General features: G+C 46.4%; 1 protein-coding gene across 1 annotated transcript in view; it reads left to right on the plus strand.

Moving 5' to 3' along the window:
* The window catches only part of nup155 (nucleoporin 155), a 276,126-nt gene that overhangs the window by 109,590 nt on the left and 142,659 nt on the right, over positions 1-23,877 (plus strand). Inside the window, exons 16-19 of the mRNA XM_078557216.1 lie at positions 6,839-6,933; positions 7,982-8,067; positions 20,728-20,790; positions 21,158-21,317. Of these exons, the coding sequence (XP_078413342.1) occupies positions 6,839-6,933; positions 7,982-8,067; positions 20,728-20,790; positions 21,158-21,317 (404 nt within the window). The remainder of the gene's footprint in view (positions 1-6,838; positions 6,934-7,981; positions 8,068-20,727; positions 20,791-21,157; positions 21,318-23,877) is intronic.

Consider the following 23,877-nt stretch of genomic DNA (forward strand, 5'->3'; position numbering starts at 1 on the left):
ACCCAGGCCATGGTGACAGACGAGGAAGCTCTGTCACTAGAAGGATTCAAAATTGAATAGACTGTCGGTACTTAAAATTGACAAGGCACTGGGACCAGATGAGATGCATCCAAGGATATTGAAGGAAGTGAGAGTAGAAATCGCAGGGGCACTGGCCATAATCTTTCAGTCTCCCCTAGACTCGGGGGTGGTGCCAGAGGACTGGAGAATTGCAAATGTTACGCCCTTGTTCAAAAAAGGTTGTAAGGATAAGCCTAGCAATTACAGACCAGTCAGTTTAACTTCAGTGGTGGGCAAGATTCTAGAAACAATTATTCAGGATAGAATTAGTCATCACATGAAAAAATATGGGTTGATAAGGAAGAGTCATAGAGTTATACAGCACAGAGCCAGCCCCTTCAGCTCATCGTGTCCGTGCCGGCCATCAAGCACCTATCTATTCTTATCCTATTTTCCAGCACTTGGCCCGTAGCCCTGTATGCTATGGCATTTCAAGTGCTCGCCTAAATACCTCTTAAATGTTTTGAGGGTTCCTGTGCCTACCACCCCCTCAGGCAGTGTGTTCCAGATTCCAACCACCCTCTGGGTGAAAAAATTTTTCCTCAAACCTTCTCTAAACCTCCTGCCTTACCTCCTACCCTTACCTTAAATCGATGCCCCCTGGTTATTGACACCTCCGCTGAGGGAAAATGTTTCTTCTAATCTACTCTATCTGTACCCTATTTCAGTAGCCCCCTGCGCTTTCTATACTCCTCCAGGGTTTCTGCTGTATTCAGCCCTCTGTATCTGCCATAAAGCCTTTTTTTTTCTTTATCCAATCGTCTATTTCCCTTGACATCCAGGGTTCCCTGGACTTGTTGGTCCTAGAGCCAGCAGGGATTTCTAAAAGGGAAATTATGTTTAACTAACTTGCTGGAGGTTTTTGAAGAGGTAACAGAAAAGGTCGATGAGGGTGATGCCGTTGATGTGGTGTACATGGACTTTCAAAAGGCATTTGACACAGTGCCATACCACAAAGAAAAGTTATTGCTCATGGAATAAAAGGGACAGTGGCAGCGTGGATACAAAATTGGCTGAAAAATAAGAAGCAGAGAATAATGGTCAATGGATGTTTTTCGGGCTGGAGGAAGGTTTGCAGTGGAGTTCCCCAGGGGTCGTTATTGGGACCCTTGCTTTTCCTGATATATATTAATGATCTAGAACTTGGTGTGCAGGGGCCAATTTCAAAGTTTGCGGATGATACGAAGCTTGGGAGTGTTGTGAACTGCGAGGAGGACAGTGAGGAACTTCAAGAGGACAAAGACAAGTTGGTGGAATCGGCAGATAGGTGGCAGATGAAGTTCAATGCGGAGAATTGTGAGGTGATGCATTTTGGTAGGAAGAACGTGGGCAGACAATATAAAATAAGGGGTGAAATTTTGAAGGGGGTGTAGGAGCAGAAAGACCTGGATGTATATGTGCAGAGATCAATGAAGGTGGCAAGACAGGTCAAGAGAGCAGTTATAAAAGCATATCGTATCCTGGGCTTTATTAATAGGGGCATAGAGTACAAGAGCAGGGAGGTTATGCTGAATTTGTTAGACCTCAGCTGGAATATTGTGTTGAGTTCGGGGCACCACATTATAGGAAGGATGTGAACACACTGGAGAGAGTGCAGAAGAGGTTTACAAGAATGGTTCCAGGGATGAGAATCTTCAGCTATGAAGATAGATTGGAGAGGTTGGGACTGTTCTCCTTGGAGAGAAGAAGGCTGAGAAGAGATTTGATAGGGATGTTCAAAATCCTGAGGGGGCTGGACAGAGTAGATAGGGAGAAGCTATTCCCATTCATGAAAGGATCATGAACGAGAGGGCACAGATTTAAAGTGATTTGCCAAAAAAGCAAATGTGTCGCATGAAAAAATTTTTTCACACAGCGTGTGGTTTGAGTCTGGAATGCACTGACTGGAAGTGTGGTGGAGGCATGTTCAATTGAGGCATTCAAGAAGACATTAGATGATTATTTGAATAGAAACAATGAGGAAGGGTACAGGGCAATGGCACTCGGTCATAATGCTCATTTGGAGATCCGGTGCAGACATGGTGGACCGAATGGCTTCCTGTGCCATTAAGATTCTGTGAAATCTGCCCCAACAGCATTAGCAAACCTCCCCGCGAGGATGTTGGTCCCGTTGCTGTTCAGATGTAACCTGACCAACTTGTACAGGTCCCACACGCCCCCTGCCCCCCGCCCCCACCTGAAACGGTCCCAATGCCCCAAGTATCTAAAGCCCCCGCTCCTGCACCAGCTCTCCAGCCACTCATTCATCTACTCTGTTCTTCTGTTCCTACACTCACTACTGCGTGGCACCTGAAGTAATCCGGAGATTAATACCTTTCAAGTCCTGCTTTTCAATTTCCTACCTAAATCCTTAAAATCTGCTTGCAAGACTTCATTTCTCTTTCTTCCTATATCATTGGTTCCAACATGGGCCACGACCGTTGGCTGTTCACCCTCCCCCTTCAGAACGCCCTGCAGCCATTCCATGGCATCCTAGACACTGGCACCTAGGAGGCAACATACTATCCTGGAGTCACATCTTTTGCCGCAGAAATGCCTGCCTACTCCCCTTACTAATGAATCCCCTACCACTATTGCCCTTCCACACTTCCTCCTCCTCCCCCTGAGCAGTTGCACCACCCACAGTGCCATGGCTTTGGCTCTGGTTGGCCTTCACAGAGGGACATCGCTCTCACCCTTTTCCAAGGCCGAAAAGTAGTTGTGAGCGAGATGCACTCGGGGGATTCCCTCACGACCTGCCTGGTCCCCTTCTGTCTGGCGGTCACCCACTCCCTCTCTGTTTTCTACTTCATAAAGCTGTGGGCTGACCACGTCCTGAAACGTGCTATCCACAAACATCTCATCCTCGTGAATGCACCAAAGTGCCCCCAGCTGCCACTCAAACTCCAAAACCTGGAGCTCGAGTTGTTCCAGTCGGAGGCACCTCTTGCAGACGTGGTAATCCAGACCGCCAGGACCGTCTAGGATTTCCCACAAAGCGCAGGATGTGCAAATCGCAGGACTGAGCTCCCCAAACATATCCTATCTAAATAGAATATGGACCCTTGCTTTGATTTTACCCTCACTCCCACTTGAGTATAGACTAGATGCTAGATAGGCTAGATCCTCGAGGTGCTGCTGACTGCCTGTCCCAGGGTCCTCCTCTTGCACTCTGCTCGTGGCATGGTTCGCAGCAAGTTCCTCCACACATCGATGTCAATTTGTCCCGTTTTCACTGAGGCATTCGGCATGTCCTCAAAACGTTTTCCCTGTCCACCTTGAGATGGGATACCAACTTTAAGTTGTGAAAAGAGGATCTGCTTCAGAAGCTCGATTATTTGACAAGTAGATGCAGTGTTCAGACCAGTGGAGCTGTCCAACAACACTGAAGAAACTTGAAACCATCCAGGACAAAGCACCCCGCTTGATTGGCACCCCAACTGCCACCTTAAACTTCCACTCCCTCCACCATTGACTCTCAGTGGCAGCATTGTGAACCATTTACACGATGCACTGCAGCAACTCACCAAGGCTCTTTCGACAGCACCTTCCAAACTCAGGACCTCTACCATCTAGAAGGACAATGGCAACAGACATGTGTGAACACCACCACCTGCAAGTTCCCCTCCAAGCCACTCACCATTCTGACGAGGAACTAAACCACTGTTCTTTCACTGTCACTGGGCCAAAATCCTGGAACTCCTTTCCTAACAGCACTGTTGGTGTACCTATACCATGTGGACTGCAGTGATTCAAGAAGGCAGCTCACCACCACCTTCTCAAGGGCAATTAGGGTGAGCATAAATGCTGGCCTAGCCAGCAACATCTACATGCTGCGGAAAAAAAAAATATTAATAAAATCTTTTATAGCGCCTTGAACATAATGAAACGTTCTGCCACAATAAAACAAAGTATGACACTGAACCAAAGGACATTTTAGGATATTTAGTTGTATAAGAGTCCAGAAATAAAGGAGCGCGGATATCTGAGGGTTGCAGGGCTGGAGGAGGTGACAGAAATGGGGAGGGTTGAGGCCATGGAGGGATTTGAAAACAAGGATGAGGTAGCTTGACAGGGCGTCAGTATAGGTTAGCAAGCTCAGGCGAGAAGGGAATGGCACTGGCCGTGAAATGAGACATGGGCAGCAGAATTTTGGATGACCAGAGGGTAGAATGTGGGAGACCAGTCAGGAGTGCATTGGAATAGTCAAGCCTTGGGGTACTGAAGGTGTGAATGAGGGTTTCCGCAGCGGATGAGCTGAGATAATGTGAAGTTGGGCGATATAATGAAAGTAGAAGTAAACCGTATTCGTGATGCCACAAATACAAGATTGGATTCTCAATTTGGGGTCAAATGTAACTCCAAGGTTGCGAACAGACTGGCATAATTCTGGATAGTTGCCAGGGACAGAGTAAGTGGCTGGGGACCAGAGTTTGGAGTGGGGATTGAAAACAGTGGCTTCAGTCTTCCCAATATTTAATAGAAGGAAATTTCTTCTCATCCAGTACTGGATATCAGATATAAGCAGTCTGATGATTTAGCAACAGCGGAGGAGGCATGAGAGATGGTGGTGAGCTCGAGCTGAGTGTCGTCAGCATACATGTGAAAACTAACACTGCCTTTGGATGATGTCGCCAAGGGGCAAAATCCATATGAGGAATAGGAGGGCACCAGGACCAGAAGTAACAGTGCAGTAACAAGAAGAGAAACCATTGTAAGCGATTCCTTCCTACAAATACAATTCTGATGCTGCTGACGGTCCACAGCACCTCACGGATGCCCAGTTTGAGCTAGATCTGTTCTGAGCCTGCCCCTTTTGAAAAGGAAGCAAACCCTGCACTCCGGATCTCGCTACCTCAAGGGACATCCTGGCGCACGTGCTCAAAGATCTGTGGGCCAGGATTCAGCCTGTTCAGTCACATGAAAACCAATGGCAGAAGCTCCACAACCCTGACCAGACATCATCATCGATTTGAGGGACAGCTACTGTTGCTGACCACCTGCTGCAGGCCCAGTCTGTCAGATAGGCAGTTCCTGACTTGACCAGTTCAACCAGTGGTGGTGCTGCTGAGTCTCACTGGGTGATGGAAATTCCCCACCCAGTGTAAATTCTGTGCCCTTGCTACCTCATTGCTTCTTCCAAGTGGTCTTCGCCCTGGTGCAGCACTTATTCATCAGTTGAGGGATTGCGGCCCTCCTGAATACGTTATAGCGAGGAATGTTTAGTTCCCACTCCTGCCCATTATTAAGCCAGGTCTCTTAATAGCCACCATTTCATAATAACACCTAACAGCTTCCATGTAACTCGTCAACCTTATTTGAAACGCTCCTCACAAATGCACCCATGCATTCCAAAGTCGTGTTATTTATTATGCTTTTTTCCTCCATCTAAGTTCTATTCTTTCTGCACTATTATTTGTCCCTCCTAGCTTTCAGTTCATCCTGTCTGTCCTTTTAGCTGCTATGTTCCGGTGCATCTACCCAGCAAAGTTTATTTTAGATCCTCCCCCACAGTATGACTGGACATGCACATGTACCTGTTCAGTGATATCACTGTTATCAAGAGATGAGTGTCTATAATGTTATTGGAAATTATTTTTAAATTGGACTTGTGGTAAGATCTGTGTCAATGTGTGTGTGGCTTAATTGGATTAAAACCAGCTTGTCTGGGTACTTTAATGTATAGTAGTTTGTGATGTTAATTAGATAAACATAAGGATAGAAGGTAAAGAGTGCATTTGCATTTGTTAAATAAACCATTCAGAAGAGTGGGTAAAATCTTGCACCTAGCTGGGAGACACCAAGCAATGTGTTTATATTACTGATAAAATTGGTGGAATGAAAAGATTATTGTTAAGAGAAGTAAAATTGAAGAAAACCTAGCAATACAATGGAAAAATTGCATTCAAAGGAAAAGCTAGGTATAAACCGAAAAGAGTTTGTGTGTGTGAGGCAGAGGCAAGTAAGATCTAACCAGCCTCTAAGCCTGGGATTGTGTCTGCACAGGAACCTCATTTTGAATTTGTAAGGTAAACTGTGCTTTGCCTGGTGCCTGTTTAAAGTCTATGGGTTATTGTTGTCTTGGTGAAGATTTACCCTGGGAGTGATTAATTTGGGGATTTGTTCAAACGTTACTATGGTAGTAATTTGAAGAGATGTGTATGTTTTAAAATTTGTTAAATTAATATATGTTTAATTTAGTTTTATGTAAAAAACCTTGAGGCTTGGTGGCCTTATTACTGTTTTCAGAGGTGCATCTCAAACATACCAATTGAAAATATAGGTTATGACAGCTGTTCAAGTTTCCCTCTGGGATTTGAATAGCTCAGCCTTTACCAACTGCTGTGTCACAGCAACCGTTTACCCTGAGACCATGGAGGAAACACCATGCAGTTTTAGAAACACTTGTCTCTTCCATTGACTATCGAATCCCCCATCACAACTGTTTTTCCACACTTTGCTATGCGCCCTTCAACAGCCATTTACCCAACAGGGCTATTGATTTGTTTGTTAGTGCACTACTCTGAGTTGTCATCACCCTCACTAATGGTTGACTGATTTGACTCGGTGTTTGTGCTGGTTTTGCCTCTGGTGATTTGAGCTACAAATTGCTGTCAGCAGCCTTGGTAGTGACCCACTGTCCTCGGACTGTTGTCTCTGAGCAGGAACCCCAGGACCCATTCAACCAGATTTGTTTTTATTGAGAATATTTGAATACAGCTTGTTGACATTTCCTCAAACTTCAGTTTATTGATATTATTGATATTTCTCAGTTAATGAATGTGTCTCTTCTGTTCAGGAGGAACAAGCTTGTGCTTCATGTCTCATTCTTGCCTGTTCAGCAGCAGCCAACGATCGTGAGGTCTCTGCCTGGGCAACCCGTGCCTTCTTCAGGTACGATATGAAAAGTCCCATCATATACACTGCCTTCCCTTTCCCCCTTTTCACCCCATTATCTTAACTCGTCCAAGTTTTGCTCCTCTTTCACCCCTTTTCTGCTTTCCTCACTCTCCTCCCCGTCCTTAGGGTAGCGTTCTGAATGAGATAGACACCGACACCATTTTTTACATTCCTCATGGAACATTATTGGGTGCTACTGCCAGGAGTCCGAATTCCCAATCACGGAGTCAGGCATCCCCGGGGCCCTGGCCGGACCCCGCCTGCCGCCCCCGGGGCCCTGGCCGGACCCCGCCTGCCGCCCCCGGGGCCCTGGCCGGACCCCGCCTGCCGCCCCCGGGGCCCTGGCCGGACCCCGCCTGCCGCCCCCGGGGCCCTGGCCGGACCCCGCCTGCCGCCCCCGGGGCCCTGGCCGGACCCCGCCTGCCGCCCCCGGGGCCCTGGCCGGACCCCGCCTGCCGCCCCCGGGGCCCTGGCCGGACCCCGCCTGCCGCCCCCGGGGCCCTGGCCGGACCCCGCCTGCCGCCCCCGGGGCCCTGGCCGGACCCCGCCTGCCGCCCCCGGGGCCCTGGCCGGACCCCGCCTGCCGCCCCCGGGGCCATGCCGTGGTCAATGGGAAGCTGTCTGCAGACACCAGTAAATCTTCAGGTGCATGGTTGAATAATGGGTGATTGTGAGCTCTCTTGAGGCTCAGAGGGTTGATTGTTGCCCATTGCAGCAGAAGGATTGAAAGGGTCCAGCTTTGAAAGAACTGCGCTATGGTGGAGGTGCTATAATTGAGCTCAGCATCATTGGGATAAGCTGGTTACTTCAGCCACTCAATGGCTATTTAACAACTCCAGATGGCAAGTGGTGGTTGGTTGCATGTCAGATTGGACTTGGATGTGATGTCACAAACTATGCTACTACAGAAAAATGTGTAGGCCAGTGAGGAATGTGCTCTGTACCACACAAGGCGATTAGAGGTTTTGAGGAGGGGGTGTTATCTGAGCTAGGGTTTTCTCAGACCCTGTTGGCAGTGTATTGAATGGCCCTTCTCTTTCAGGTACGGTGGAGAAGCACAGATGCGGTTTCCTGCAGCCATTCAGCATCCAATAAATGTGGGGCCCACCTTCAGCACCCCATACCCAGGTTAGTAGTGTTATGAGAAGATTAGTGTGAGCGAAAGCTAGCTAGAGATATAGAAACAGATAGTAAGTGTTTCTATAGATATTTAAATAAGAAAAGTTAACAAAGTGAGCATTGGTCCTATAGTAAGTGAGTCTGGGGAATTAATACTGGAAAATAAAGAGAAGGCAGATGAATCGGTCTTCACTATAGAGGATACAAGTAACATCCCAGAAATTGCTGGGTAAATCAGGAAATGGGAGGGAGGGAGGAACTGAGGAAAATTACAATCATGAGGCAAGTGGTACTGAGTAAATTGTTGGAGCTGCGGGTTGACAAGTGCCTGGGTCCTGATGGACTTCACCCTAGGGTCTGAAAAGAAGTGGCTAGTGAGATTGTTGATGTGTGGCTTTTAATTTTCCAAAATTCCCCAGATTTGGGGAATGGTCCATTAGATTGGAAAAAGCAAATGTCACTCCTTTATTCAAAAAGGGATCCAGAAAGCTAGAAAATACAGGCCAGTTAGCTTAATGCCGGTTATAGGGAAGATTTGAGAAGCTATTTTTAAAGATGTTATGGCAGGGCACTTAGATAAATTCAATAATCATATAAAAACAAAATACTACAGATGCTGGAAATCTGAAATAAAAACAGAAAATGCTGGAAAAACTCAGCAGGTCTGGCAGCATCTGTGGAGAGAAAGAGTTAACGTTTGGAGTCCGTATGATTCTTCTAATGCATTTACATCCTTAAACAAGGAGACCACTTCTGTTCAGTACTCCCGATGTCATGTCACCAATGCTCTGTATAACTGAACCATAACCTCCTACTTTTGTATTCCATTCCCCTCACAGTAAATAATAACATTCTATTAGATTTCTTAATTACTTGCTGTACCTGCATACTAACCTTTTGTGATTCAGCACTAGGACACTCAGATGCCTCTGAATCTCAGAGCTTTGCAATCTCTCACCATTTAGATATTAAACTTCCTTTTTATTCTTCCTACCAAAATGGACAATTTCATATTTGCCCACATTATTCTCTATTTGCAAGATCTTTGCCCACTCAGTTAACCTATCTGAATCCCTTTGTAGCCTCGTTATGTGCTCTTCACAACTTAGTTTCCTACTTATCTTTGTATCATCAGCAAATTTAGCAACCATAACTTTGGTCCCTTCATCCAAGTCATTTCATATAAATTGTGAAATGCTGAGGCCCCAGCACTGATCCCTGTGGCACACCACTTGACACATCCTGTCAACCAGAAAATTACCCATTTATGCCAACTCTCTGCTGCATGTTAGCTAACCAGTCTTCTATCCATGCCAACATGTTACCCCCCACACCATGAGCTTTTATTTCCCGCAATAACCTTTGATGTGGCACTTTATCATATGCCTTCTGGAAATCTAAGAACACTACATCCACCAGTTCCCCTTTATCCACAGCACATGTGACTCCTTCAAAGAACTTCAATAAATTGGTTAAACATGATTTCCCTTTTACAAAATCATGTTGACTCTGCCTGATTGCCATGAAGTTTTCCAAGTGCCCTGCTCTAACACCTTTAATAATAACTTCTAACGTTTTCCCGATGGCTGATGTTAAGTTAACTGGCCAGGGAAGGTGTCTGGAAATGCACCTCAAGTGCCGTAATCTGCAGGGCTACGGACCGAATGCTGGAAAGTGGGATTAGGCTGGGTGGCTCATTTTGCGGCTGGTGCAGATACGATGGGCCAAGTGGCCTTTTCCTGTGCCCTAAACTTTTTATGATATCTCAGAAATCCTGGAGCGTGCTAAGTCCATAAGCATTCACTCATTGGTAAGACAACAATGTCTGCTCTAGCTCAGGCACATTCATCCAGTGGATGATGGCAAAGACATTCTGCATGGTGAACTCATCATTGTCACAACCTGTTGGATGTCCATTTGTCCACTACAAGGACATCTGCAAGTGAGATATGAGGATGGAAGACGTTGACACTGACAACTGGGAGACGGTCGCTTTTGGCCTTGATCTCTGGAGGTTGACTGTTTGAAAGAGCATTGGAAGAGGCGAGTGAAACAAAAAGCTCAGTTTCCCAAGAAGAGGGCTCATAGAAAACAAAGGCCAGTGAATCTTAGGTTTCCCAGCCAACTGCCTTCCTCTGCAGCAAATGCAACAGAGATTACCATGCCAGTGTGGGGCTCTTGAACACACACGGCCATGTTTAACACACAGTTAACCAGCATGGCATCAACCTTTGTTTTATGAGATGGAAGGCTGCTCATGATTCATGTTAGTGTGATATATTAGGATAAGGGATTATGTAACTATTATATATTGTATAACATTGTGGGAAGGTGCTGATGCCACTGGTATTACTAATCCAATGGTTTGATTGAGTTGGCAGAAAAGTGGCTATTGGAATTCAATCCAGAGAAGTGAGGCAATGCATTTGGGAAGGGCAAACGAAGCAAGGGAATATACAATAAATGGGATATTGAGAGGGGTGTAGGAAATGAGAGGCCTTGGAGTGCATGCCCACAGGTCCCTGAAGGTGGCAGGGCAGGTGGATAAGGTGGTAAAGAAAGCATATGGAGTGCTTTCTGGAATTTTGTGTACAGTTCTGGTCACCATATTGCAGGAAGGACGTAATTGCTCTGGAGAGAGTACAGAGGAGATTTACAAGAATGTTGCCAGGGCTTGAAAATTGCAGCTGTGAGGAAAGATGGGCTAGGATAGGATTGTTTTCTTTCGAGCAGAGGAGGCTGAGGGTGACCTAATTGAGGTGCACAAAATTATGAGGGGCCTAGATAGGGTAGACAGGAAAGACCTATTTCCCTGAGCTGAGGGGTCAGTTACCAGCGAGCACAGATTTAAGGTGATTGGTAGAAGGATTAGAGGGGACATGAGGGATAACTTTTTCACCGAGAGAGTGGTGGGCGTCTGGAATTCACAGCCTAGATTGGTTGTTGAGGCTGAAATGCTCAATTCATTTAAAAGATATCGAGATCTGCACCTGAAGTGCTGTAACCTGCAAGACGATGGACCAGGTGCTGGAAAGTGGGATTAAAATGAGCAGCCTTTTTTTATGGCTGGAGCAGACATGATGGGCTGAATGGCCCCTTCCTGCGCCTTAACTTGTCTATGGTTCTATAGTATCAGTAGGAGTGACCACTGCACAGTCGTAATGGAGATGAAACCCCGTCTTCACATTGAGGATACACCCCATTGTGTTGTGTGGCATTGCCACCATACTAAATGGGATAGATTTTGAACAGATCTAGCAACTCACGATTGGGCCTCCATTAGGCACTGTGGGCCAACAGCAGCAGCAGAACTGTACAGGAGCACAAACTGTAACTTCATGGCCCGGCATATCTCCCACTCTACCATTACCATCAAGCCAAGGGATCAACCCTGGTTCAATGAAGAGTGCAGGAGGGCATGCCAGGGGCAGCACCAGGCATACCTAAAAATGAGGTGTCACCCTGGTGAAGCTGTAACACAGAACTACTTACATGCCAAACAGCATAAGCAGCAAGCCATAGGCCGAGCGCAGTGAGTCCACATCGAACAGATCAGATCTAAGCTCTGCAGTCCTGCACATCCAATCGTGAATGGTGGTGGACAATTAAGCAACTCACTGGAGGAGGAGGCTCCAAAAATATCCCCATCTTCAATGATGGGGGAGTGTAGCACATCAGTGTAAAAGATAAGGCTGAAGCATTCGCAACAACCTTCAACCAGAAGTATTGAGTGGATGATCCATCTCAGCTTCCTCTGGAGGTCCCCAGCATCACAGATATCAGTCTTCAGCCAATTAGATTCACTCCACCAGACCAAGAAATGGCTGAAGGCACTGGATACGGCAAAGGCTCATAGATGTTTACAGCACAGAAGGAGGCCATTCGGCCCATCGTGACCGCGCCAGTCGACAAAAATCTGGCTACACTAATCCAATTTTCCAGCGCTTGGCCCATAGTCCTAGAGGCTATGGCAATGCAAGTGAATATCTTAATACTTCTTAAATGTTGCCAGAGTTTCTGACTCAACTACCCTTTCAGGCAGTGAGTTCCAGACTCTCACCACCCTCTGGGTCAAAACATTTCTCCTCAATTCTTCTCTTAGCCTTCTACCTCTTACCTTAAATCTATGCTGGCTGGTTATTGATTCCTCTACTAATGGAAAAAGTGCCTTCCTATCTATGCCCCTCATAATCTTATGCACCTCTATTAGGTCCCCTCTCAATCTTCGCTGCTCCAAGGAAAACAACCCGAGCCTATCCAATCTTTCCTCATAGCTCAGACCCTCCAGCCCAGGCAGCGTCCTGGTAAATCTCCTCTGCACCCTCTCCAGTGCAATCACATCCTTCCTATAATGTGGTGACCAAAACTGCTCACACTACTCCAGCTGTGGCCTCACCAGTGTTTTGTGCAGTTGCAGCATAACCTTTCTATGCCTCGGCTAATAAAGGCAAGTAGCCCATATGCCTTCTTAACCATCATATCTACCTGCCCTGCTACCTTCAGGGACTTGTGGATGTGTGCACCAAGGCCCCTCTGATCTTCAGTACTTTCCAGGGACCTACTATTCATGGTGCAATCCCTTGCCTTGTTGGCCCTCACCAATTGCTTTACCTCACACTTTTCCAGGTTGAATTACATTTGCCACTGCTCTGAGCACCTGACCGGTCCATTGATGTCCTTCTGCAGTTTACGGCTATTCTCCTCACTATTTACCACCCTACTAATTTTCATAGTATGCGCAAACTTCTTGATCATACCCCCTACATTTAAGTCCAAATTGTTTATGTACACCACAAACGGCAAGGGCCCCAGCACTGAGGCCTGCAGAACCCCACACGGAACAGACTTCCAATCACAGAAACGTCTCTCTACCATTACCCTGTGCTTTCTGCCTCTCAGCCAATTTTGGATCCAATGTGCCACTTTGCTTTGGATTGCATGGACTCTTACTTTTTTGACCAGTCTGCCATGAAGGACCTTATCAAAAGCCTTGTTAAAGTCCATGTAGACCATATCAAATGCATTACCCTCATCGACACTCTTGGTTACCTCCTCAAAAAACACGACCTTCCCTTAACAAACCCATGCAGACTATCCTTGATTAATCCGTGTCTCTCCAAATGCAGGTATATTCTGCCCCTCAGAATTCTTTGTAGTAACTTCCCCACCACCGAGGTTAGACTGACTGGCCTGTCTGTCCCTTCCTCCCTTTTTCAATAATGGGACAACATTAGCAGCCCTCCAGTCCTCTGGCACCTCATCTGTAGCCAGAGAGGATTTGAAAATTACTGCCAAGACCCTGATATCTCTTCCCTTGCCTCCCTCAACAGCCTGGGATACATCTCATCCGGCCCTGCAGATTTATCCACTTTTAAGGCTGCTAAACCCACTAGTACCTCCTCTCTCTATGTTAATTTCCTCTAATATTTCACAGTCCTCCACCCTGATGTCTGGTTGGCAGACAGGAAACAAAGAGTAGCAATAAACATGTCTTTTTCCGAATGGTAGGCAGTGACTAGTGGGGCAGGGATCGGTGCTGGGACCCTAGTTATTCACAATGTATATTAATGATTTAGATGAGGGAATTAAATGTAATATCTCCAAATTTGCAGATGACACAAAGCTGGGTGGGAGGGTGAGCTGTGAGGAGGATGCAGAGATGCTTCAGTGTGATTTGGACAAGCTGAGTGAGTGGGCAAATGCATGGTAGATGCAATATAATGTGGATAAATGTGAGGTTATCCATTTTGGTAGCAAAAACAGGAAGGCAGATTATTATCTGAATGTCTATAAATTGAGAGAGGGGAATCTGCAACGAGACCTGGGTGTCCTTGTACACCAGTCGCTTAAGGTAAGCATGCAGGTGCAGCAGGTGGTAAAAAAGGCAAATGGTATGTTGGCCTTCATAGTCAGAGGATTCGAGTGCAGGAATAGGGATGTCTTGCTGCAATTGCACAGGGCCTTGGTGAGACCACACCGGAATATTGTGTGCAATTTTGGTCTCCTTATCTGAGGAAGGATGTACTTGCTATAGAGGGAGTGCAGCGAAGGTTTAACTGACCAATTCCTGGGATGGCGGGACTGACATATGAGGAGAGATTGAGTTGATTAGGATTATATTCGCTGGAGTTCAGAAGAATGAGGGGGGATCTCATAGAAACCTATAAATTTCTAACAGGACTAGACAGGGTAGATGCAGGAAGGATGTTCCCGATGGCGGGGGAGTCCAGAACCAGGGGTCACAGTCTGAGGATATGGGGTAGACCATTTAGGACTAAGATGAGGAGAAATTTCTTCACCCAGAGAGTGGTGAGCCTGTGGAATTCGTTACCACAGAAAGTAGTTGAGACCAAAACATTGTATGTTTTCAAGAAGGAGTTGGATATAGCTCTTGGGGCGAAAGGGATCAAAGGGTATGGATGGAAAGCGGGAGCAGGCTATTAAGTTGGATGATAAGCCATGATCATAATGAATTGCGGAGCAGGCTCGAAGGGTTGAATGGCCTACTCCTCCTAGTTTCTATGTTTCTATACCTGCGCCGTCCTTTTCCATTGTGAAGACCAACGCAGGGTATTCATTTAGGACTGTACCCATGTCTTCCACGTCCACACAAAGATTACCTCTATGGTCCCTAATTGGCCCTACTCTTTCCCTAGTTATCCTCTTGCTCTTTATATATTTAAAAAACCACTTTGAGTTTTCCTTTATTCCACCCACCAATGCTTTCTCATGCACTCTCTTAGCTTTCCTAATTACCTTTTTAAGCTCCCCCCTGCACTTTTTATACTCCTCCAGGGACTCTGCTGTATTGAGACCTCGTTATCTGCCATAAGCTTCACTTGTTTTTCTTAATCCTAACCTTTATGTCCCTTGACATCCAGGGCTCTCCGGGTCTGATCCCCCCCCCCCCCCCACTTTGTCTTTACTGGAACATATTTACCCTGCACTCTTTGCTGTTTCTTCTATGAATGCCTCCCACTACTCTGCCACAGTTTTATCTGCAAGTAGCTGCTCCCAGTTCACTTGGACCAAATCGTATCTCATCTTAATAAAGTTAGCCTTTCCCCAGTTTAGAACTTTTATTCCCGGCCCAACCTTCTCCTTTTCCATAACTATCCTAAACCTAACTGAGTTATGGTCGCTATCTCCAAAATGCTCCCCTCCTGATACGCCTTCCACCTGCTCGTGCTCATTTCCGGATATTAGGTCCAGAACTGCCCCCTCCCTTGTTGGGCTTTCTACGTACTAGCTAAAAATGTTCTCCTGGATATAACTTAAGGATTTTGCTCCCTCCCTACCTTGCACACTAAAACTATCCCAGTTAATATTTGGGTCGTTAAAATCCCCTACTTTTACAGTGTTATTGTTTCTACATCTCTACACAGACTGTGGGCCCTGACCATATTGCGGCAACAGTGCTGAAGACTTGTGCTCCAGAACTTGCCGCGTCCCTAGCCAAGCTGTTCCAGTGCAGCTACAACACTGGCATCGACCCGGCTATATGGAAAATTACAGGTATATCCTGTACACGAACAGCAAGACAAATCTAACCCGACCAATTACCATCAGTCTACTCTTCACCATCAGTAAAGTAATGGAAGGGGTCATCAACAGTGCTATCAAGTGACACTTGCTGAGCAATAACCTGCTCACTGCCCAGTTTGGGTTCCACCAGGGCCACTGAGCTCCTGACCTCCTGCAGCCTTGGTTCAAATATGGACAAAAGAGCTGAACTCCAGAGGTGAGGTAAGAATGAGTGCCCTGGACATTAAGGCAGCATTTGACATCGAGTGTGGCATCAGCTAGCACAGCTGAAGTCAATGGGTATCGGGGGGAAACTCTCTGCTGTTTGAAATCATACCTAGCATAAAGGAAGATGGTTGTGGTTGTTGGAGGTCAATCATACCAGTTCCAGGACATCACTGCAGGAGTTGTTCAGTGTAGAGCCCCAGGCCCAACCATCTTCAGCTGCTTCATCAACGACCTTCCTTCCATCATAAGGTCAGAAGTGGGGCTGTTCGCTGATGGTTGCACAATGTTTAGCACCATTCATGACTCCTCAGATACTGAAGCAGTCCATGCCCAAATGCAGCAAGACCTGCACAATATCCAGGTTTGGGCTGACAAGTGGCAAGTAACATTCGCGCCACAGAAGTGCCAGGCCATGACCATCTCCAACAGAGAGAGCCTAACCATCGCCCCATGACATTCAGTGGCATTACCATCACTGTATCCCCCACTATCAACATCCTGGGGATGGCCAATGACCAGAAACTGAACTGGACTAGCCATATAAATACTGTGGCTACAAGACCAGGTCAGAAGCTAGGAGTCCTGCGACGAGTAACTCACCACCTGACTCCCCAAAGCCTGTCCACCATCTACAAGGCACAATTCAGGAGTGTGAGGGAACACTGTCCACTTGCCTGAATGAGTGCAGGTCCTACAACATTCAAGAAGCTTGACACTGTCCAGGACAAAGGAGCCGGCTTGATTGGCACCCCATCCACAAACATTACTCCCTCCACCACTGACCCACAGATGGTAGTGTGTACCATCTACAAGATGCACTGCAGGGATTCACCAAGACTTCTTAGACAGCACCTTCCAAACCCACGACCAGTACCATCTAAAAGGACAAGGGCAGCAGGCACATGGGAACACCACCAACTGGAAGTTCCCCCCCAAGCCACTCTCCATCCTGACTTGGAAATATATCACTGTTCCTTCACTGTGGCTGGGTTAAAATCTTGAACTCCCTCCTTAACAGCACTATGGGTGTCCCTACACCACATGGACTGCAGAGGTTCAAGAAGCAGCTCACTGCCACCTTCTCAAGGTCATTTAGGGATGGGCAATAAATGCTGGCCTAGCTGGCAACACCCATGTCCAATGAATAAATAAAAACAAAGAGCTCTTATGTGTTGTAACCTTTTACATGACACATTGTCAAATTCAAATACACTACATCTGATTGTTCCCCTTTATCCACCCAACTTGTTACATCCTTAAAGAATTCACAGCATCACAAAATTGATACAGCACGGCAGGAGGCCATTTGGCCGATTAGTGTCTGCACTGGCTCTCCGAATGAGCATCCCACCTCGTTCCATTCTCTTGCTTTCTCCCTGTAACCCTTCACATTGTTTCTTTTGAAATAACCCTCTTGAATGGTTCGAATGAAGTTACCTTCACCACACTTTTGGGCAGTGCATTCCAGATGCTAACCACTAGCTGTGTGAAAAAGTTTTTTCTCATATCACTGTTGCTTCTTTTGCCAATTACCTTACATCTATGCCCACTGGTTCTCGATCCTTCCACTAAAGGGAACAATTTTCCCCTATCTACAATGTTCAAGCCCCTCACGATTATAAGAGTAGGAAGGTTATGCTTCAGTTATACAGGGCACTGGGGAGACCACATCTGGAGTATTGTGTACAGCATTGGCCTCCTTATTTAGGGAAGGATTTAAATGTATTGGAAGCAGCTCGGAGAAGGTTTACTGGGCTAAAACCAGGAATGGGCAGGCTATCTTATGAGGAAAGGCTGGACAGACTAGGCTTGTATTTACTGGGGTTTAGAAGAGTAAGAGGCAACTTGATTGCAACATTTAAGATCCTGAGGGGTCTTGACAGGGTGGATGTGGAGAGGATGTTGCCTCTTGTGGGAGAATCTAGAACTTGGGGTCATGGTTTAAAAATAAGGGATGGCTCATTTAAGACAGATGAGGAGAAATTTTTTTCTGAGGGTTGAGAGTCTTTGGAACTCTCTTCCTCAAAACGCAGTGGGAACCGAGTCTTTGAATGTTTTTAAGGCAGAGGTGGATAGATTCTTGATTAGTAAGGGGGTGAAAGGTTATTGGGGGCAGGTGGGAATGTGGAGTTGAAACTAATTAGATCAGCCATGATTTTATTTAATGGCAGAGCAAGCTCGAGAGTCTGAGTGGCCTACTCTTACTTGTTCATATGTATATTTGTAATACTTCTATCAAACTTCCTCTCAGCCTTCTTTTCTCCAAGGAAAAGAGTCCCAACTTCTCCAATCTGTCTTCATAACTGAAGTTTCTCATATCTGGAACCATTCTCATAAACCACTTCTGCCTTCTCTCCAATGCATACATATTCTCCCTAAAATGCAGTGTCCACATCTGTATGCAATACTCTAGCTGAGGCCTACCTAACATCTTATACAAGTTCAACATAACTTCCTTCCTTGTGTACTCTGTGCCACTATTAATAAAGCCCAGGATACTATATGCTTTATTCACCGCTCTCTCAAGCTGCCCTGCCACCTTCAATGATTTATGCACATATACACCCAGGTCCTTCTGCTCCTGCACCCCCTTTAGATTTGTACCCTTCATTTTATATTGTCTGTCCATGTTCTTAATACCAAAATGTATCACTTCACATTTCTCCACATTGAACTTCATCTGCCACCTATCTGCCCACTTCTCCAACTTGTCTATGTCCTTTTGAAGTTCTACACAGTTTACAAGGTTTCCAAGTTTTGTATCATCCACAAATGGTGAAACTGTGCCCTGTATACCAAGGCCTGGATCATTAATTTATATCAGGATAAACAAGAGTCCCAATACCGACCCTGGGAAACTCCACGACAAATCTCCCTCCAGCTTGAAAAACATCCATTAACCTTACCCTCTGTTTCCTGTTTCTCAGCCAATTCTGTATCCATGTTGCTGCTGTTCCCTTTATTCCATAAGCTATAAATTTTCTTACAGGTCTGTTGTGTGACAGTGTACCAAATGCCTTTTGGAAGTTTATGTGCACCACATCAGCATTGTCCTCATCAACTTTGTTAGGAAAACCTCCAGCAAGTTATTTCGTAGCTAACAACTCTAGCAACTCTAATAAATCTGTTAACACGATTTCCCTTTCACAAAACTGTGTTGACTCTCTGATTATATTGTGATTTTCTAAATGTCCTGCTGCTATCTCCTTAATAATGGATTCTAGCATTTTCCCAATGACAATGTTAGACTAATTTTTTTTTTTACATGTTCTTTCTTGGGATCTGGGCATCACTGGCAAGGCTGGCTTTGATTGCCCATCACTAATTGCCACAACTGAATGGCTTGCTTGGCCATTTCAGAGGGCACCTAAGAGTGAACCATGTTGCTGTGGGTCTTGGGCCACATAGACCAGACTGGTAAGGATGGCAGATTTCCTTCCCTAAAGGACATTCATGAACCAGATGGGTTTTTAGAACAATCGATGATAGTTTCATGGTCACCATTACTGAGACTAGCTTTTCAATTCCAGGTTTGTTTAATTGATTGATCTTTTTAATGAATTGCACTTAAGTTCCGCCAGATGCTATGGTGGGACTTCACCCTCTGTCCCCAGGGCAGTAGCCTGTGCCTGTGGGTTACTCGTCCAGTGACATTACCACTGCACCACCCTCTCGCCAGTAATTCCTCCCTAACAACATTGTGGATGTACCTACATGACATGGACTACAGTGGTTCACAAAGGCGGCTCACCACCACCTGAAGGGCAACAAGGGATGGACAATAAATTCTGACCATGACAGCTGTGCCCACGTTAATCACAGGAATGAATTAATAAGAGCCTCCATCGCATTAGAGCATCACTGACTAGCTATTCTGCAGTGCAATTCAATGTCAGCTGCCACTCAATAAAAAAAGTCTCGTCTCAGAATTTTGTGGGTTTGAACCCCACACCAGAGACTTCAGCTCATGATCCAGACGAACATTTCCCGGAGTAATGAGTGAGTTCTGCACACTGGGAGGTTCAGTACTGAAAAAATGCTGCACTGTCAGAGTGGCAGTATTGAAGGAGTACAGTACTGTCAGAGGGGTGGTAATGAAGAAGTGCTGTTGGCAGTCCGTTCTGTGGGAGTGCTGAAGTGTTGAATGGAAAATTGGCAGATGGAGTATAATGTCGGAAAATGTGAGGTTGTCCATTTTGGCAGGAAGAATAGATAAGCAGAATATTATTTAAATGGAGAAAGACTGCAGAATGCTGCAGTCCAGAGGGACCTGAATGTCCTGGCACATGAATCACAAAACATCAGCATGTAGGTGCAGCAAGTAATTAAGAAGGCAAATAGAATGGGTGGTTCTGAGGGAGTGCTGCTCTGTTGGAGGGACCAGTCTAGTGAACCTTTGCTGTCCCACCTCCAGTGTAAATATATCCTCCCTTAAAAATGGAGACCAAAACTGCACAATATTCCAGATGCGGTCTCACCAAAATCCTGTACAACTGTATCAAGACGACTTTATTCTGTTAATGCGATCCCCTTGCCATAAAGGCCAACATGCCGCTTGCTTTCCTAATTGCTAACTTTGTATTCCTTGTTGGACTACACTCAAACTCGTCTGAATATGAACTTTTAAAAGTTTCACACCTTCTCAAAATTTTTCTATTTTTGCTACCAAAGTGAATAACAGAGGAATGGGGAGCGAAAGAGATTAAGGGATTGGGCAGAGTTTTCAGGAAGTGGAGAGTGCAGCCTCTTATTTCAGTTCACTGATGCAAACATATAAGAGTGCTGATTCCCTGGTTCTGCCACCTTTGGTGGTTTGTTCACAGCTTGCATGGTGCAGGGTTATAGTCTATAGTTTGATTGCAGCTATTGGTTTCCTGGATCTTTCACAAATAATGACCTGTTCTCTTGTTGCTGCAGGGCCCTCGATGCCTCTCGGTAGCCCTTTCTCCAGTCCTGGTATCTCATCTATTCCAGTCTCAGGTATCACTCATTAAAGATTCTGATTTTGCATTGTTTCCACAAGTAAGTGGCGTGAGATGGAGAGGTTGCATTCTGTGTGTTCCCCCATATGCTGCATGCTCCCTCCCTTTGTGGCTTGCTGTGTGCTCCCTGGTGTGCCGTTGCTGTGTGCTTCCCTGTGTACCATGTGTAATGTGCTCCCTGCCCTCCTGCACCAGGTGCTGTTTCTACTCCCACTCCCAAATACCAGAAGCTGTGTACTGCCTTCTCACCCCCACCCATACCACCCTATATAATGGGAGTGGTGTACCCACTGCCCTGCGTAATGGGTGCTAAAGCCATTTGTGGGTTTGTGTTTCTGAATGTTGTGCTTTCCTCTCTCTCTCAGGTGTGAAGCCTGTCGGCATGTCAACCCCACTCTTCTCTCCTGGAAGCCCTGGGTTGTACAGTGGTGTCTCTCTTCCCCCAGTCACCACAATGTCGGGACCAGAGGTGGTATTTTCTGGAAAGCATAATGGCATCTGCATCTATTTCACCAGGATCATGGGGTAAGTTTCTTAGCGTTCATCTCAGCACATGATCCCATTTAACACACTGTGATTCTGCACTGTAACGCTCAGATTCTGAGAAAGTGCTGGAAATATTCAGGATTTTTTAAAAAATATTTGTTCATGAGATGTCGCTGGCTGGGCCAGCATTTATTGCCCATCCCTAATTGCCCTTGAGAACCGAGTGGCTTGCTAGGCCATTTTAGAGGGCATTTAAGAGTCAACCACATTGCTATGGGTCTGGAGTCATATGTAGGCCAGACCAGGTAAGGATGACAGATTTCCTTCCCTGAAGGGCATTAGTGAACCAGATTTTTTTTTTTTGACAATCCACAATGGTTTCATGGTCATCATTAGACTTTTAATTCCAGATTTTTTATTGGGTTCAAATTTCACCACCTGCCATCGTAGGATTCGAACCCAGGTCCCCAGATAATTACCCTGGGTCTCTGGGGTACTGGTGCAGTCACAATACCACCACGCCACTGCCTCCCCATGTCTGGCAGCACCTGTGGAGAGCAGGGTAACCAATGCTTGAGGAAAAAATTAAGGGACACTTGGGTGTGGGGGAACTGTGGGGGCGTGGGGGAGGCGGGTGTGGCTGCCGATGAACCTGTGAAAGTACATTACAGAGCAGTCATGAAAACAGCATTACCAGAGTGCTAAAATCAAGAAACGTGTGCAAATGTGGAATCTCTGGCCAGTGTTTCTGAAACTGAAATTTAGTTTAATGTTTAAAATATGACTTGGTTGTTAAAAAATTGTAAAGGAACTGCAGGTTAGTTAAGCCACCTAGTTGACAGAAAGTGACAGTGTGACAGTTAACCGTCAATCATCTGTAAGCTAAAGATGCTATTATTGTGAGCAGAAAGCTGAGTTACCATTTGTTAACTGGTATGTAACTCAAAGATCTATAGAAGTCAACAGTATCTGCTTCAGAGAGACGTCATGAAAAAATTGCAGCATTAACGGAGTGCCAAAGTTGAAACTTTGGTGCAAAGGGGAAAGAAGATGCTGCTGATTTGTTAGCTCCAATATTCGTTGTAGAAGCTTGAGGCAGCAAGTGTTTAAAATATACATTGGGGCGTGTTTGTTTCTGTGTGTGAAAGAGGAAAATGAGAATAAGGTGGAAGTTCTAGGGGAGTCAATAATCGGGGACAGAAAGCACCTTTATAAACAGTATTGGGAGAGACAGAGAGTGGGAAAGGAGAGAGACAGAGAGAGAGACAGAGAGTGGGAAGGAGAGACAGAGAGTGGGAACAGGAGAGAGAGACAGAGAGTGGGACAGGAGAGAGAGAGAGATAGAGAGTGGGACAGGAGAGAGAGAGAGATAGAGAGTGGGACAGGAGAGAGAGAGATAGAGAGTGGGACAGGAGAGAGAGAGACAGAGTGGGACAGGAGAGAGAGAGAGACAGAGTGGGACAGGAGAGAGAGAGAGACAGAGTGGGACAGGAGAGAGAGAGAGACAGAGAGTGGGACAGGAGAGAGAGAGACAGAGTGGGACAGGAGAGAGAGAGAGACAGAGTGGGACAGGAGAGAGAGAGAGACAGAGTGGGACAGGAGAGAGAGAGAGACAGAGTGGGACAGGAGAGAGAGAGAGACAGAGTGGGACAGGAGAGAGAGAGAGACAGAGTGGGACAGGAGAGAGAGAGAGACAGAGTGGGACAGGAGAGAGAGAGAGACAGAGTGGGACAGAGAGAGAGAGAGACAGAGTGGGACAGAGAGAGAGAGAGACAGAGTGGGACAGGAGAGAGAGAGAGACAGAGTGGGACAGGAGAGAGAGAGAGACAGAGTGGGACAGGAGAGGAGAGACAGAGTGGGACAGGAGAGAGAGAGAGACAGAGTGGGACAGGAGAGAGAGAGAGAGAGAGAGAGTGGGACAGGAGAGAGAGAGAGAGAGAGAGTGGGACAGGAGAGAGAGAGAGAGAGAGAGTGGGGACAGGAGAGAGAGAGAGAGAGAGAGTGGGACAGGAGAGAGAGAGAGAGAGAGGGACAGGAGAGAGAGAGAGAGAGAGAGAAGAGGGACAGGAGAGAGAGAGAGAGAGAGAGAGAGTGGGACAGGAGAGAGAGAGAGAGAGGGGACAGGAAGAGAGAGAGAGAGAGAGAGAGAGAGAGGGACAGGAGAGAGAGAGAGACAGAGTGGGACAGGAGAGAGAGAGAGAGTGGGACAGGAGAGAGAGAGAGAGTGGGACAGGAGAGAGAGAGAGAGAGTGGGACAGGAGAGAGAGAGAGAGAAGTGAGTGGGGACAGGAGAGAGAGAGTGAGTGGGACAGGAGAGAGAGAGTGTGAGTGGGACAGGAGAGAGAGAGAGTGTGAGTGGGACAGGAGAGAGAGAGTGTGAGTGGGACAGGAGAGAGAGAGAGAGAGAGAGAGAGTGAGTGGGATGGGAGAGAGAGAGTGTGAGTGGGACGGGAGAGAGAGAGAGTGAGTGGGACGGGAGAGAGAGAGAGAGAGAGAGAGAGTGAGTGGGATGGGAGAGAGTGAGTGTGAGTGGGACGGGAGGAGAGAGAGAGAGAGAGTGAGTGGGACGGGAGAGAGAGAGAGAGAGAGAGTGAGTGGG

This window comes from Cetorhinus maximus, chromosome 2, assembly GCF_964194155.1.
Source record: "Cetorhinus maximus chromosome 2, sCetMax3.hap1.1, whole genome shotgun sequence".
Lineage (NCBI taxonomy): Eukaryota > Metazoa > Chordata > Chondrichthyes > Lamniformes > Cetorhinidae > Cetorhinus > Cetorhinus maximus.